This window comes from Ziziphus jujuba, chromosome 2 (genome assembly GCF_031755915.1).
Source record: "Ziziphus jujuba cultivar Dongzao chromosome 2, ASM3175591v1".
In the NCBI taxonomy this organism is placed as follows: Eukaryota; Viridiplantae; Streptophyta; class Magnoliopsida; order Rosales; family Rhamnaceae; genus Ziziphus; species Ziziphus jujuba.
In genome coordinates this window covers 14,725,550-14,743,773 of record NC_083380.1, presented here as the reverse complement: position 1 = coordinate 14,743,773, position 18,224 = coordinate 14,725,550, and the positions used below count along the sequence as shown (strand labels likewise).

Sequence of the window (18,224 nt, the reverse complement as noted above, 5' to 3'; positions counted from 1 at the left end):
TTTCAAAGAAGCCAAGTCATTGATTTCGAGTTCCTCTGCAATTGCCTGATTGGTTAGTTCTTTTGTAGCCTCCATTGCATTATTCTGCAAAATGGAACATTTGGTTACGTTTTAAATTTTCTTTTTCCCAAAGAAGAATAAACTCTAGAAATAGGAAGAGTGCCAAATGAATTAAACACAAACCATGCCTTGGATTTTTTCTTTTTTCTTTTTTTCCTTTTTAATATGAAACATTCAAAGTGTAAATAACTTGTAAAGATCAATTTTTTGGATTGAAGCCTATAATGCAATACATATGAAATTGAAAATGGTAAGAGTGTAAACCTAAAAGGCAGAGTTTCTGGTGTAGCTATAGAGGCCAGAACCTCCATTCATTGGAGCTGAAACCATTTCTGCCATCTCTCTCCCTCTCTCTCCCTCTCTCTCTCTTGGTAGCTAGCGTTTAGATCTGTTTGATTATGTTATAATTTGAATCAACCAACAGAATCCATCTCTCTCTCTCTCTCTCTCTCTCTCTCCCCTTTATACATATATATATTATGTAAGAAAAATTTCCCCTTCATTTTTTAAACTGTGGAGTAAACAATTATGCAACTCTATGCACCGGAGCTTGTTTGATGGAGGTTTTGAGGATGTCTTTGTTTGTTTGTTTGTTTTTTCATGATTTTATCTTCACAAATCAGATTCCATGTTGAAGTAGTTAGCTGTTAGAACTGTTTGTGTTTGTTTCTGTGTAAACTGTGTAGTAAACAATTATGCAACTGCATGAACCAGAGGATGTTTGGCGTTGGATTTGAGGATGTGTTTGTTTTTTTATTATTATATCTTTACAAATTCAGATGTCATGTTTTATTATTTGAAGAATTAATGGTATTTTGATCCATTCCACGTTTTAAAAAATATGAATACTAACAAAGAAATGTGTACATATGATTAAAAAAAAAAGGAAAAAAAAAAAAGAAAAAAAGAAAACCAGTTCCAAGTTCCAATTACAATTGTTGTGATATAATTTATGTATCGTACTAATCAAGATAATGAGGACCTTATAGTACTAAACAAACCACTTCCATGTTTATAAAATGTTAAAATAAATAGAAAAGAAATGAGGACCAGAAGCACCCCTAATTAATAACATGTCACATAATATCACATAACTTGCACATAATCACTAAAATCCATTATATTTATTTTTTTATAAATAATGTTATTTAAAACTCATAAGCTTCAAGCTTATTAATTTACTTCCTATCCCAAAAAAAACAAAAAAAAAATAAAAAAAAGTTCTTTAACTTACTAGAAGACATATAGTTTAAACACAATTGTAAATAGATTTTTTTCTTTTAAAAAAAAGTTACTTCTTGCTTTTTCGAAAAAAATTTGTTGCGTTACAAACTCTCAATGTTTCATATAATATTGTAGCCAAAAAAAAAAAAAAAAAAAAAAACAGTTGGATCCAAAGCTTGATAAAAGAAAAAAGAAAATGGCATTTATTTTAAGATCTATTAAAATTCTGGGTTTTGCTTTAATAACCATAATTATCTTGTAAGTAGGAAAGATCCATAATTATAGAAGACTTGTCTCTTGGTGTGGATATATTGAATAAAATAATTACTTTTTGATTTTAATAAAATTCACCAAGAGAAAATTATATTTATGCTTATACGGGCAGTTTTATTTATTTATTTATTTATTTATTTTGTGGGTATCAAAAAGTCATCTTTTAAAATAGGAAAAAAAATGTTGAATAAAGGAAAGTAAATGGTGTATTTAGACTAAATGAGTAGAAGTCAAAGGTTAGAATCAAAGCATTAACAGTGGTCATATGTGAAACTCATGTGACATTAACTTAACGTGGAATAAGTATTCTTCATTGGATTAAAGCCCTATTTGGCAGGGCTTTTAGGAAGCTCAAGAAATCTTAAAAATTGTTTTTGGAAGTGTTTAAGTAATTTTCAAAAAGTACTTTAACCTTCTACAAGCATTTCTAATCATATTAATGAAGAATTACTCTTTCAAAAAGCATTTATGAAAAAGTAAAAAAAGAAGTTATGTCAAACAGAACTTAAATAAGTAAAGTGAATAACTAGGATTTAAGACAAGCATAAATGAGCACGGAAGAAAACAAACAAAGGACCCTCGTTTATTTTTATATAACTCCAAGATGGAGAAGAAATATATCACAAAAATATTATTTGAACTGCTAGTTTCTATATTATTACATTTAATACTTTACGGAGTTTATTGAGAATGTGAAAAGCTACGCTCACAAGTTACACACAAATTGCCAGAAGACAACTGAATGAGAATGTCAAAAGCTACGTTCACAAATTACACACAAATTGCAAGAAGACAATTGAATTTTATAAGCAGACCTAGAACGAAGATAAGAATCCTCTGTTTAATCCCAAGAACCGTAAAAACCATATTGTCTAATCACTTGTGATATACCCGTTTGAGTAGGACAAAAAAAGCAACTTCTATCTCGGACTCACAGCTAGGGAATGATTCTTCAAATTTTTTGGACAGTAAGTCACACAGCTCGTCTAAATTCTCATATCCAAAATGCTGCTTTATCAATCCCCCCATGCCAGAAAGCATGGTAGATGAACAAATTTTGGGTAGTGGCTTCTCTTGAGGTAGGCTCTTCATTATTTCTATGCTGAAATATCCATTTTGTTTCACAATTGCTTCCATTTGTTGCATAGATGGATTAAAAGTTGGAAAGTTAAAGGAGTCAATCTTTTCTTCACCTATCATACCCTATCTCATGAAACAAAAACAAAATGTTATATTTATAGAATATATATCATTTTTGTAAAAATTTAAGTTCTGTTTTGAGCACTTTCAGAGCCCATTTTGAGAGCTCTTGTCCTCCACCTCTTTCGGCACTTCAGAAAGGATTTGGAGAGAGTAGGAAGAATGAACAAAGTGTAGAGAACTATTGGGAAATAAGCGATCGTGGAATGAACCGGGCACGCCCATTGCATAGTATCTTCTTTCTGGAGGAAGGGATGTGAAAAGCTGATTGAAATCATTAGAGATTTGATCACTGAAGAAGACTTGGAACTCAGGAAGTTGAAAACTACTTTGTCCTTGGGTTTTTTGATACTTGAGCTCGATAGCATCAATAATGTTTTGCACTGCCAAGAATGTGTTTGGTCCAACTGAGCAACCCAAATCGGCAACTTGAAAGGTTTTTGTAGAAGAATAGTTGTTGATTTCAAGTTTCTCAGCAATTGCCTTCTCTAATAGTTCATTAGCATTCTCTATAGATTTTCTCTATACAGCATAAAACGTTGGGTCATAGAAATTTAAAAGAAACATTACTCAACATTGTCCATGTAACTAATAGAAATTTAAGTTTTTTTTTTTTTCAAAAAAAAAAAATATTAATTTCATGAGGTTTCTTAAGCTAATTTTATTTTTAGTCTACTTCATTCTAATGAAACACATACGATCTAACATAAAGGTAGGGTTACATTAACTCGGGAAAAAAAAAAAAAAAAAGAATGATTAGTAATTTGAGTATTTTGTGAATTAGGTGAGAAACGTAAAAACACATGATAATTAATTTGAATAGTGTTTGGAGAGACGATAAAACAGATACAAATAAAAAAAATAACTACTCTAATAGTCATTTATAATGAGAAAAAAAAAAATATATATATATATATATATCAAAATGAGCCTAGTTAACTTTTAAAATAATTTAAAATGATTTTCAATTTGACTTCCCCCCCCACCAAAAATTCTTAGCCAATTATATAACAATTGACATATAACCTTTAAAAAATTCAAGAAAACAAGAAACCAAGAACGTAAAATACTTACTCCTCATATGGTATCTACATAAACAAATAAAAACACTTGTTTATGAACAATAGAAAACTGCGAAGCTTAAATAAGGACTTAGCTTTAAAATGTTTTAAACCTCCATCTTAATAAAGTTTGCTATTTGTCATCATCAGCTATGATCATCCATAAGATTCAATAAATTGCATCAAACATAGAAATTACTAATTAATTACATTTAATTAATTATATTTTTACCTTTGAGATTAAAAATTGGGTAAATATTAAATACACCTGCTGAGATTTGGTAAAGTCTTAAATAGGTTCTCTGGGTTTTAGAAACGTCAAAATATCATCTACTGTTATCATATCTGTTACATTCACAGTAGAAGACTACTTTGTTAATTACACAGTGGGTTACGACATGGCAGTATATTAAGCAATAGGAAAAAAAAAAAAAAAAAAAACACAGATGCAACTGTGCACCAACCTAGCTGTTGTGACTAGCCAATTGTAAATAGACACGTCTTATATTAACAAAAAAGTATAATTTTTATTTGTTCTACGCCTTTTCTCTCCTGTTTCCTCTCTCTTCGTCTCCGTCTCACTCCTTTCTCTCCTCACTCACGATCTCGCTCCCCTCCACCCTCCCTTTTCTTCTTCTCTAATAAAATTGAAACTAAAATTTCTTCTAAGAAAAAGTTTTTTTTTTTTTTTTTTTTGGTTGGTATTGAAAATCTAAAAACTGAAATTTTTTGTTAAGCTGATGTCTCTACCCCTTTTCTTCTTCTCCAATCTGACAATCCTGGGAATTTTTTTTATTTTTTATTTGGATCTCCAATGGTGGGTCTGAAACAATTGGGAATGGACTAGACTGGCGTTCGCCAAGCACGGCAAGTCTCTGATCGTGGGACTATCCTATCAAGGGTAAATTTGATATGATTTTTGGTATGTATATATATGTATATGTATTCTTTATCTGGATCAATATTTTTGGGTATCGTTTAGTACAGTCAAAGAGGTTGAATAAAGATTAAGCTTTATGGTGATTGATGTACGTTGACAATGGTGCTTAACAGTAAAAGCGAATGGGTATCCCAAAAAAAAAAAAAAAAAAGAGGGTGTCGGGTATATGATTTTTTTCACTTTCTTTTTCAAATTTGATAATCATGATTTTCTTTTACGTTTTAAGAAATATTTGTTATGTAATATGATTATTTGTAGTTTAGGATAAACTTTTTAAATATTATAATATGTAGCTATTGATTATGTATACAAATTATAGTATAATTACTAGATATAATATCTTATAAAAAAAATTATAGATATAATAGTTAAATTAGCAAGTTTAATATTTTCATATTTTCAGCAGGCCAGATAGAGAGAGGAGAGACAGATAGAGAAGCGGGGAGAGAGAGAGAGAGAGAGAGAGAACCGGATGGTGATCATGTGAGAGGGAGGAGCTAGAGAGACATATACAGAGAGGAGACAGAGAGAGGCAGAGGGAGAGCCGGATGGTGATCATGTGAGCGAGAGGAGAGGCACAGAGAGAGAGAGTGATAACCTTTTTTCTTTTAATCTTGTATTTCCATTTTTTTGGTTTTTTATTTTTGGTCTTTTAGTGTTGTACTACGGTAAACTTGGGAATTTTATTTTTCTTTTCGCTCTGGTGTTGTAGTGATTTTTTTTCTTTTTTTTTTTTTCGTTTGGTGATTTGGTGATCTAGTTTTTGAGAGAAGAGAGAGAGATATCGTAGAGAGATAGACCGTGAGAGAGAGATGTACTGGTAAAGAAAGGAAGGAGAGAGAGAGAGAGAGAGAGAGAGAGAGAGAGAGAAAGAGAAGGATAGTTTTGATATTTCAAAAGAGTTAGGGTTTGTGTCCTTTTACAAGTAGGAGAGAGCGTCTTTATGGATGAAAATTAACCGCCTTACTAATTTTAACGTTTTACAAACATGGAGAACCAACTCTTAATAACCCCAAATCTCAAGGGGTTTTGACACAATATTCTTTTAAAAATTCAATTTAGAAAAATATAGTTTTTAAGACAACTATTTAAATTTCCATATAGTATATGAATTTTGTTAATTATTTACTAATTATATGAATCTTGTCAATTATTAATATAGATCATCATAATACTAATTATCTTTTGATGAGATATAAAATAAGATAGATAATGTTTTAATTTGTGACAAATCATATGAAATATGATCTTAATTTATGACAAATAACAATTTTTGATATTATGCTAGAAACAAAAGTGCAGAGAGACAATGTTTGAACGTGAAAGGAGGAGTTTTTGCTGTAGTTGTAAGGTCCTGAACCATCGACCAGTTCCGCCATCGCTCTCCAACACTACACTTGTAAATCGAGCTGTGTTTTGATAATTTCTTTAATTTTATCAATAACTAAGCACTTCAGTCAGACTCTGTATATATATATATATATACACAAAAAGAAAGAGAGAGAGAGAGAGAGAGAGAGAGAGAGAGAGAGAGAGAGAGAGAGAGAAATTAATAAAGAAATGAAAATGTGGACATCACTACAACATATCTATGATTTTATAACATATAATTATAGCATATTTGAAGAATGTTGTTGATATATAAAATAATAGTATTTTTAATTAGATTAGAATGAATTAGATAATACTTTACTTTTTAATAGCATTTTTAAATATTTAACAGCATTATCAAAAATAAATAAAAAAAAAGCAGAGGATATGCACACCTTGTAAAATACATTAAAAATTAAACGCTTATTTTTAGGATTTGAGGATTAGGATACTAAAATATGATGTTTCCCACAAAAAAAAAAAAAAAAAAAAAAAAAAAAAGCAAAGTCTTAGATACAGAGATTCACTGAGAGTCCATCTACCGTCTTTCTCTTTCTATCTTTGTGTCATCCTCTTTTTCACCACTACCGTCTCTTCACCATGCAGCTTCAATGGGGTGTAAACTCATGTGTAAATACATCGTCGAGGTAGCTAATCCATCGTTGATTAGCGTTCGGACCAAAAACATAGAGAGTGCTCTATTCGTTGCAGCTATTAATAGAAACAAGGAAATATAGCTATTAATGGAAGAGACTCATTTGTCAATGTAACTTCGTATATATATAAGTATATTTTAGCATCATTTATTCTCTTAGTTGTTGATCTATATATTTGATTTTTTATTTTGCAAGGTATTGTTGCGAAAGCTCAAGGAAAATCCAATATCAAATCTCCAATCTGAGGATAGGAAGAATGTCGTTCAAAGCTGTATGTAAATTATGCATTTTTATTTCTAATTAAAATTATATTTTAGCTCTCTTTTTTATTAGTTAGATCCTATGATTTTTTAGATCTATTATTCTGGTTACGGTACAGCAGGTAGCAAATAAATTTAATTTTATCAAAAAAGCAAATCAATTTAATTGGTTGCACTCGTTTTTTTTTTTTTGGATGGAATTCAATCATAGTTAACTAAATATAATAATATTAAAAAATAATAATTTTTAGTACAGAAAAAATGTACAAATTTATTAGTAGGTAACAAATAAATTCAATTGCTTGCAGTCATTTCCACTTGGATTGATGGATTCTAATCACAGTTAGCTAATAAAAAATATTAAAAAAAAATACAATAATTTTTTGTAAAGATAAAATATAGAAATTTATGATTATTGTCCCACAAAACCAAGCTAGTCATAATCTTTTGTTTTCATAGTGAAAACTAGCAAATTAAAAAATGAACAAGAAGGAAGCACAACCTCTGATGTAGAGGATAGGGATACAGATTAGCCAACTCCTTTAATTACCTACCAAAGGGTGTTAATAGAACCAATAAAAACACTTGGAATTTTGTTAATATCAATATATATTTTCTACAGGATCCCAGTCAACAATTCCTAGCAATGAAATGCAAGGTATAACTTGGCACCTATCAACAGTAAATATATTGTTTGTGCACTAGATTTACTAACTTATTTCCATGGCTAGTTTGGTACCTGGTTCTTGACTTATTTCATGAGTTATTTGTTTTTTTATATATATATATATATATATATATTTTCCCTTTATTTGTTTATTTATTTTTAATACAAGTTTTCTATTTTTCTTTTCTGCAACAGATTCAGGGTATTTCTCAAAAGCTATTTTATCTACGTAAGATTCTCAACTTAAAATTATTCATTGGGATTCCAAAGCCAACAATGTCCTGTTAAATGAAAATGTGAATCCCAAAATCTCATATTTTTATCTAGCAAAGCTATTAAATGGAACCCAGTCTCAAGGCAATACAAATAGAATTCCTAGTTTGCTTTGTAAGTTGGAAGAGATTTCTATGTATGTATATGCTTCATCCAAATTGCTTTTCAAGAAAAAAAAAATAAAAAACTCGTTACAAGTTGGAAGTATTAGCGCTCCAAAACTGGACAAATTTTCCAGGTCATGTAAGTAAATAAATTCTAAGTTAATTTACTATGATTAGTATTTGATGATTAATAAATATATTTGGATGATTGGATTTGTAACAGGCATGGAGACATTGGAGGAATGAAACAAGTTTGGAGCTAATGGACCTAATAGAGGACGTCAATGGCTAGACATGAAGCAAAGTCGTCCAGAAGAAAAATATTGTCAAATAGTTTTTTTATTTTTATTTTTCACTAATAACATTTAGTGACATTTTTTATTATTTACTTTAAGTGTACATTTCAAATGTTACTATATCATATGATTAGTTTCATCTAGTGATTTTTTTTTTTTTTTTTTAATCTTGAGATTCTAAACTGTCATTAATAATATTTTTTAATTACCTTTGTAAATGTCACTATAATATTTAGTTACATGGATATTGTCACTAGTGTATTAAATGTCATTAAAAATATTATTTTGTGACATTTTGAAGTGTTATTGTGTTATAATTTTTATAGAATTTTAAAATATTATAAAATATATTTAATATAGCATTTACAATTACTATCAATTTATTGATTATAGCATTTAAAAATGCTATGAAATCTAGCTAATATAGCATTCTCAGATACTATAAAATATATTCAACGTAGCAGTTAGAATTGATATTAAATTGAGTTAATATAGCATTTATAAATGCTATTAATATACTAATTATAGCTTTTATAAATGTTATTAATATACTAATCATAGCTTTTATAATTGCTATTAAAATGAGTTAATATAACATTTATAATAAATTTCAAACACATAATAGCATAGGATAAATGCTATTAAAAAGTTTTTTTATAACATTTAGTATGATATTTTAAAAATGCTATGAAATAGTACCAATTTTTATAACATGGTCTGTCATAGTATTTTTAAAAATGCAATTATATACCATTCATATCATTTTTCATATGCTATAAAAAATAAAATATGTTGTAGTGCATGAATTTGTGAAGTAAAAATGTCGACACCAGAAGAACAAGTATTGGCAATGCAGGAGTTTCTTAGCTTTGACTAGGACTCTTAGATACAGCCGGCGGGTGTGACTGATTAAAACCATCGTTCGAGAAAGTAGCAGCACTTTGCCACTAGGTGTTCGCAAGGACATTTTGGAGAATCTTTGATAAATAAACTATTCTGTCTGATTTTAGAATACCCAATGATAAAGAGTAACTATATGACTCTAATTTTAGAATTATATATTAGTTTTGATTTTTTTCTTCGTCATGAAGAAATTATTATATGATATCATGAGTTGCCATTAGTCGAGAAGGTTTAGATTATTCAAATCTAATTACTCCACGCTATCCTAACATCCATCAATTGGTCAAAGCGAGTGCACTGTTATAATAAAATATTCTATATTGAAGTATTAGTCACGTAATTCTAGTTTGATTTCAACGGATTCATTGCCAGTTTTATAATCGATATGCATGGCTACAACAAATCATGTTAAGGGGACAATATAAATTTTGTTACTATATATATATATATATATTAGATTTTTGTTACTACAATTTATTTATTACATAATTTGTAACGACAATATTGCTGCTATATCTCCATTATAAAAAGTTTTTTTTTTTTTTTTAACAACAAATTACTAGTAATTTTGTGACAAAATAAAATATAATATATATATATATATATTATAATTTTCAGTGATGGATTTTGGTTATGTTGTTGGAATTTACAGCTAAAAATAAACTTCTTTTGCAGGATATACCTCAAAATTCTTGTTTTATGTCTCTTTGCTTCTTTAACTTGATCATGTTAGGGCAATTTTTTTGTGTGGCTCTTTTCAAATTGAAGTATGTCGTAGCGAATGTTCCTAAATTGTACAAGTTTTCTTTCTTAGGAGGCCAACTCTATTATGTGCCGCTATAGTAAGAATTTGTTTGGTGCAGAGTCATTAGAAGGAAGGAAAAGAGAGAAAGCAGAGCAGGACAACAAGGCAATGCATAATTGGTAAAAGTTTAAGCACACAATTTGTTTATGCCTCTACGTCGGCATGAAGAGAATTGTCTTTGTAGAAACAAGTAGTTTGTATTAACATATTCGTTTATTTTAAGAATTTAAATTTAAAAATAAAAATAAATACTATGTCATGTGTTTTTCACATTCTTTTATCATCATCATTATTATTATTATTATTAAAAGCTTAATAATTACCCATTATTGGATGAACCATGGTTTCTTCTCTGGCAATGAAGGCGATTTATGGTTTTAATGGCATTTGTTTTGCTTAACTTCAGTCATCATTCTCATGCATATTATAGATTCAAGTACAACTGTAGATATTGCTTTGCAAAGTGTATATCAAACTATGAGTAGTATTTCCTTTGCATAGGCTTTGGAAACCCTAGATAAGAACCCTAACGTCCAAGGCAAGCAACATATTGAAGGTGAGGTTAAGGTTCCTGTCTATAGGATTTTTTCCAGTTTATATTCATACACTTTTGATAAGTTTGCTTCTTCTTCAAGTGTTGAGTCTTTGTAAAAGGATGGCAAGTGATGTGCAATAGCAACTACGTCTATGCTCCCATTGATTTTTCCTTTAACTTCAGAAATTATTCATGAAGGTGATTTGATTCCTATTTGGTGAACCAAATTGCTTATCAAGACTCGTTGAATCTCTATAAATTTTCACTTCTTGCATGTGTTATTTTATCTCAAGGGGATTCTCCATGGTAGCTAGTTGATATTAAACAGAAGCTAACTAGTATTTGAAGCATGAAATTTTTGTCTCATCTCCTTTGGTAGGGGCTACTACCAAGTGTTGCTTTTCTCAAAAATAGATAAAGCTACCATATAGGCTCATGGTGCTATAATGTTAAAACCAAGTATCCTAAGATTGGAAGAATCGTCCTTTGAGTTCAATCCTTTATAGCAAAATCCATTAATCCTCAAGTTTAGATTCGTCTTCATAATCTTAAGTAGGAGTTTTGGCATTCTTAGATTAATAAAGGAATAGGAGTTCCTATAAAATTCAACAATTCCACCATGAATGGTGATTTTGGGCACTATGCTCATATTTTAGTTGATGTTGACTTGGCCAACTCTCTCCTAGATCTATTACTATTGAAGCTGATGGTTACTGTCATGAGATTGAGGTTTCTTACGAGAATTTACTTGCTTTTTGCATTGCCTATAAGAATGAAGGTTATGATTTTATTGTTTGCCATATTTTCAATTGCATAAATTTTGATAAGGCTCAACCCCTTCCTACTGAAAAGAATCTTTCTAATAAAAAAGCTTAGCAAGTTTTTGTCCATAAGAAATCTATTAAGGATACAAGGAATATGAAGTTCCACATCGGTTGGAAAGGGGAACGAAGCATGCCTTATAAGGTAGTGTGGATATCTTTTCCATACGACGTGTTCCCATGAGGAAAAGTAAAACCGTGAGGGGTAGGATTAGGCTTACCACCTAACTGCCAAAGCGGACAATATCGTGATTGGGCCTGGGAGGTCCGTGCCAGTGGGACTAGTAGGTAGGGGTTGTAAGAGGATTCCCCCTAACCATTACGACACATTTTGACAAAACCTTGAGGACTGGGTTGTAAGAGAATTCTCCAGGCTCAAAGAGGACAATATCAGACGCGGGTGGTCTAGGCTGTTACAAGGAAATCTAGGGAAGTTGTAACACCCCGTCCCGAACAACATCGAAATTTTCTTCATGTTGACCGGGTTTGATTGCCATTGACCGAGAGGGTCGAATTTTGACTTTTTGTTTCGAGGGTAATTTTGTGTTAACCAAGGCACCGTTGTGAAGTCCGTGTCATCTTGAGTTCATAGACTAGTAACACGTCAAAAATGGAGCTACCGTTTGAAAGTTACGAGCAAGACAAGTTGAGGTCCAAACTGTCCAACGGGTATCGGAGTTGACTTTTTGTTCGTACAAAGTTGAGCTTTGACTCATCCATGGTTGTGAAGTACTCGTCGATACGAGTTCATAGACTAGTAGCACGAACAATTTGGACACATGGCTTGAAAATTACGGACCTGCAAAAGTTTCCAAATACCGTGATATTTTAATATATTTTGACTTAAGTGAACAGTGTGTGCCACGTATCATGTTTTCAACCAATCTCGTGAGTGAACAGTGTCATCTAGGGGTGGCTTTTATTTTGGTCAAAACGCATGTGGGCCCGGGGGGGGGGGGGAAGAGAGAGAAAGAGGGGAGGGGGGAGAGAGAGAGAGAGAGGAGAGACCACCACCACCGGCCACCTTTTTCGTACACGCACACCCCACCACCTTCGCCTCCTCATTTTCAGCTAGCCCACCAAATCCCAAGGCCAGCCAACCACCGACGCACCCGGATCGACGCTTTTTCCAACGACTGCATCGATCACTTCAAACCCAGATTTCCCCATATCCCGGCATCCATTTGCCTCACCACTGGTCCCATCCGTTCACCCGTCCTTCGATCTACATTTCCTCCAAAAATCACAGTCAGTGGCCACCGGACGCGCGGCTGGAAGTGATGGTTTTCGGTGACCACGGCGGCTCGTCGGGAAATCAATTTCTGATGAGTTCCCAGTTGCACCGCCCATCTTCTCCCACTAATTCCGACCCCCTGATCCCAAATCCAATGTCCAGTTTCCCTAATTCTTAACAGATTGTGAGAATTGAGGGCCTAAAATCTTAGAGATTTCCGACGAGATTCCGGCCACCACGGGTCCGATCTCTAGAAAGTAAGACCAGATCCGTAATCCTCGCTTCGCAAGCTTCGATTCGCTATATCATTCATAAATTTTGGTTGTCGTTTGTGTTCGCTCTCTCGGATAACCGTTTGTGAATTATCCAATTAAAATATTAATATATTTGATTTTATGTAATGTTGATATTTTAGGTGCACGTGTGGGTAGTGGATTTGATTATGTGGAGCAGCTTGATTGATACGCGTGCTCGAGGTGAGTGATCCACCTTCAAAATTATTTTTGGGTGTTAAATTAATTATATTTTGGGATATGCTAATATTTGAATGTTTTTATTCCATGTTGATTATGTGATAAAATGTGAATTAAATTTTGATACCAATATTTGAATAATTTGAAGTAATTGTGAATTTGATATTATTTGATTTATTGTGGAATTTTTTTATGAGGTTTAAATGACATATTTGATTCAAATTGGTTTTTTTAAAGATTTGAGGAAGAAATATTGATTTAAATAATTATGTTTCAAAAATATTTATGCCATTGGAAAATTTGTATATTTAAATTGATGGAATTGATAGTTGATGGATTTGAAATTTATGGAATTTATGCGATGGATTTATGATGATAGTTTTAAAAAGGAATGGGAAAAATTTATGGGTTTAAATGGATAAAATAAACCCAGTGGTATTTCATACAAGTATTGATTTTATGATTTACGAGTTTTTAGATGCACTACACATGTACTGGTGTTCTGTATATGTGGATATGATTAGTGCGCACATGGATATGATTAGTGTGCAGATGGGTATGAGTAGCGCGCAGGTGATTTATGGGTTGTCTCGTGGTTGCCATCGGACCGAAGGTCGGCAAGTTGATATCGGCCGTAGCCACCCCCAGCCATGGCCAGGACGTCTGTTTGCAGCGGCGTGGTGGGATGCTACGCGACCGTATGCCGGTTTCTCTCTTTAACCTCCTATCTGGCGGTGCTCGGGATGCTGGGTATCGTTGGCGCCACCGGTATATAGTGTATGCATCAAATGATTTTCACGACATGATTTTCAAATATGAAATATTTTAAAATCTTATTTTAATAAAAATGTATTTAACGGTATTTTATTATTTATTCATTTAAACTTAAAAGTTACACAATTTTTATGAAAATGTTTTTACGAATTTATTATTCAAATTGTTTTGGTATTTTGAAATCAATTCTAATATATTATATTTTCTTTCATTTTATTTTATTCTTATCATTTATTTTTAAATGGGTGTTTTATTCTGATTAAATTATTCCTTTACTTACTTGTTTAAATAATTGATTTATTCTAATTATTTGATTATTTCCTTAATTGTCCTAATATGAGTTTCATTGATGTTTTTGTATTATTGGCTTATGATATGTTAGTAATCTTTTAGCAATTGTTATAAAAGTTTATTTTCATTTCTATTATTATTTCCATTCTAATTTCGGATTCCTAATTTGTTATGTTTTATTTGTAAATTATTTGACTAATTATTTTCTGAATTTTTGGGCATAAAATATCGGGTTTTGTGAAAACGTTTTAAAAAGTGAACATTTCCAACTGAGTGACTGTGAGGGTTTTGAGAGAAAATTATTTTCAATTATTATTACTAAACCATTTATGTAACACCCCGTCCCAAATCACACCGGAATCCGTGCACGTTGACCGAGGTTGACCGTTGACGGAGTGGGTCAAAAGTTGACTTTTTGTTCCAGTTGGAATTTCTAGTTGACCAGGGTACCATGGCGAAGTGCATGATGCCCCGAGTTCGTAGACTAGTAGCACGTCGAAAACGGAGCTACGGTTTGAAAGTTATGGGCAGAACAAGTTGAGGTGCAAACAGTCCAAAAGGTGCCGGGAGTTGACTTTTTCTCGTTGTGTAATTTTGTTTTGACTCTTGTATGGTTGTAAAGTACTCATCGATACGAGTTCATAGACTAGCGGCACGCTTAAATCAGACATTTGGTTAAAAAGTTATGGATGTTTGAAGTTTGCCGAATACCGTAATATTTTATTATATCTGGCTTAAGTGTACAGTAACACCACGTGTCATCACCTGATTGGTCCACGTGGATGAACAGTGTCACCACGGTGGCTTTTATTTGACAAAAATCTCGGAGAAAAGAGAGAAAGAGAGAGAGGAGAGAGAGAGAGAGAGAGAGAGAAACTGACTGGCTACCGGAATCTTCAAATTTTCTGGCTGATTCACGTTGCACGTGTCGGCCAGACGGAAGCCTCTCCCCATTTTCGGCCAAACCCCAAAATCTCACGGCCGTTGGTCGCCGGACGCGCCCGGATCGAGGCGGCGAAGTTCGACGGCGATTTTTCCCTCCACCACCGGCCATCGCCGTTTGCCCTATTTCTGGCCATTTTCAGGCCACACGCGCCAGCCACCCCTCACCACCTCCTCATGTCCGGCCTACCCACCAAATTTCACGGCCACCGGACCTCCGACGCGCCGGGATCGGAGCGTTTTATGGCAAGGGGCCGAAAATATTCAAACCCCGATTTCTCCACCGTCCGGCCTCCGTTTGCCTCACCGCCGGTCCCGTTGGAATCCTCTCCCCTCGATCTACAAAACTGCGAAAAATCTCAGCCAACGGCCACTGCACGCGCTGTCGCCGGAGACGGTTGCCGGTGACCGCGGCGGCTTGCCGGAAGTTAATGTTCCGGCGAGTACCCAGTCGCACCGCCGGTCCTTGTCCACTGTTTCCGACCCCCTGAATCCAAATCCGGCATCTTTTTCGGCCAATTCGCGATGGTTTGGAAGAATTGAGGAGTCGAAACCCGAAAGCTTTCCGGTGAGATTCCGGCCACCTCGGGTCCGATCACCGAAAAGTAAGACCGAATCCGTGATTCTCATCACTCAAGCTTTGATTCGGTATATAACTCGTAACTTTTAGTTGTCATTGTGTTCGCTCCCTGGATACCCATTTGGGAATTATCCGATTAAAATATTGGTTGGTATACTGTGGATGTTTAGGTGCGCGTACGAGTAGTGGAGTTGATCCTGCGGAAGATCTTAGCTGATTTACGCGCTTAAAGTGAGTGACCCACCTTCAAAAATATTTTGGACAATTAATTATGTTTAATTGGTATTTAAATTATGCTCATGTGGTACAATGTAGTTATGGTTTTATTGTGATTTAATTTATTTATTATGCATGAGCAAAGTATATTTCGGTAATAGTCGTACGTGGTTTTAAGTATTATTTTGGGCATAATTGGTTTAAATATTTTATGAAAATATTTGTTAAATTGGTGGTTTAATTTAATAATTATGCCCACGGTATTTTATCTGTTGAACCTCGTATTACGAGAAAATTATGGTTTATTTGTTATCGATGTTTTCGTACCGATTTGTTAAATAAAAATATGTGGGATGGTAAGTGTGAAATTTTGATATATTTCCCACGGTAATATTGGAAAACGGTACAGTTGGTTTAATAATTATTTTAGACGCATTCATACAGTATTGGTGTTCTGGTATATGTATATGTGGTTCAGCGCGCAAGTATTATTATTTCTCCCGTGAGTTGCCATTGGACCGTGGGCAGGCAAGTTTGTTATTGGCCACAGCCGCCCCCCTCCTTGGCCGGGATGATGGTTTCAGCAGCGGTACTGTCGGGACGCCGAAGTGCCGTTTGCAAGTTTCTCTCTTTAATCTCCCTGCCAGTCGGTGCTTAGGACGCTGGGTATCGGAGGGCATCACCGGTATATGGTGTGGTGCGTCAAGTGTAATTTTTTTCAGATAAAGTTTAAAACCTCAAAGGTGTTCAAAAATTATTTTTTATAATTTATTACATTTTAATTATATATTGGGGTATTTATTTATTTATTGTTTATCAAATGGTTTGATCCCTTGGTTTTCGGGAAGTACGAATATCGGGTTTTGTGTAATTGTTTTAAAAAGGGAACATTTCCAACGGAGTGATTAGTGAGAGTTTTGAGGGAAAATTTTTATTTCCAACTGTTATTATTATTTATTTATTAATTGTTGGTATTAATTCAATTCCCTTATTTGTTATATTATTATTATTATTATCATTAAAATTGTTCAGTAGTTAGGGTCACTCATTGAGATGATTAGCATCTCATGTTTTTAAGTTCCGTTCCCTTAGGTGCAAGGGGTGGTAGACGTTCTTCCGGAGCGAACCAGTTCGCCGCCGCTGCGTGTTTCGAGAAGTACTTTTGTACTCATTCCTTTCAGTTGTACTATTTCTTTCACCTTTGTTGTATTTCTGTTGATTAGCACTTCATAAAGCTCTGTATACTATTTGGACACTTATGCTTTATTTATGCACTGGGCTGCTGTTATTGTTGTGAAGTGCTGTAAATTGTGGAAACAATTTGTAGTTTTGCGGGAGGAATAAGGGAATGAGTATAGAAGTGTGTTTTCAGTGCAGGTGATTTTTGGTAAGTCCTACCCTTAGGGGAGGTGCTGCCGGATTTTCCGTTGGAAGGTTCGGTGGTATTTCCCTGGGATCAGCACTTGTCTAGGGTTCCTGGAAGGAATTCTGGACGGGTCCTGACAATTTATGTATTTATTTATTTAACTATTATTTATTTATTTACTTATTACTAAATTATTTAATTATTAGTAGTTAGTAGACTAGGTCGCTCGCTGAGATGATTAGCATATCATATTCTTAAATTTCATTCTCTTAGACTCAGGTGGTAGACATTATTCGATCAGGGTAAGCTCGACAATTTGATCGTTCCTGGAAATCCAAGGAGTTTTCTTTTTTTCATTTATTATTATGTAATTTTCTTTCTACTCTGTTTGTATTAATTATCATACTTAGAACTTTATTAACGCTCTATATACTATGTTGGATGCATTATTTAATTAGTTATGCACTGATTCTCTGTTATTCATTTGAAGTGCTACAAATTCGTGGAATTAAATTGTAGTAAGGCGGGAGGAATAAGGTGGTGTATATAGAAGTGTGTTTTCAGTGCAGGGAATTTGTGGTAAGTCTAACCTTTAGGGAAGGTTCTGTCGGATTTTCCATTGGAGGATCCGATAGGATTTCCTTGGGATCAGGGCTTGTCTAGGGTTCCAGTGAGGGATCTTGGACGGATCCTGATAGATGTTCCCTCAGAAAGAGATTCAATCGACGCATTCAGTTTGAAGTTTGGCAAAGATTATCATATGCCACTTTTAGACTTTTTAAATCATAGAATTTCTCTAATTCTTTTGAAGTTCTTGCTTCCATCGATGAAGAGGTTTGTATGGTTGACACTTACAGGAGCTCTCAAAATATTCCTGATTTCAAAATTAAGTTCATAAT

At 33.3% G+C, this 18,224-nt stretch overlaps 1 protein-coding gene and 1 long non-coding RNA gene across 2 annotated transcripts; one reads left to right on the top strand and one right to left on the bottom strand.

Moving 5' to 3' along the window:
* Nucleotides 1–2,844: 2,844 nt before the first annotated feature.
* Nucleotides 2,845–6,229, bottom strand: LOC107418639 (loganic acid O-methyltransferase-like). The gene is made up of 2 exons (XM_016027338.4): nt 6,078–6,229; nt 2,845–3,279 (listed from the first exon to the last, which is right to left on the bottom strand). Exons 1-2 carry the CDS (start codon nt 6,135–6,137, stop codon nt 2,845–2,847), a joined length of 495 nt encoding a protein of 164 aa, XP_015882824.3. The 5' UTR covers nt 6,138–6,229.
* A 56-nt stretch (nt 6,230–6,285) lies between these two features.
* On the top strand, nt 6,286–8,566 carry LOC112491597 (uncharacterized). Its single transcript, XR_007240737.2, has 4 exons — nt 6,286–6,895; nt 6,981–7,056; nt 7,908–7,941; nt 8,313–8,566. It is a non-coding gene; the product is annotated as an uncharacterized LOC112491597 (long non-coding RNA).
* Nucleotides 8,567–18,224: the final 9,658 nt, after the last annotated feature.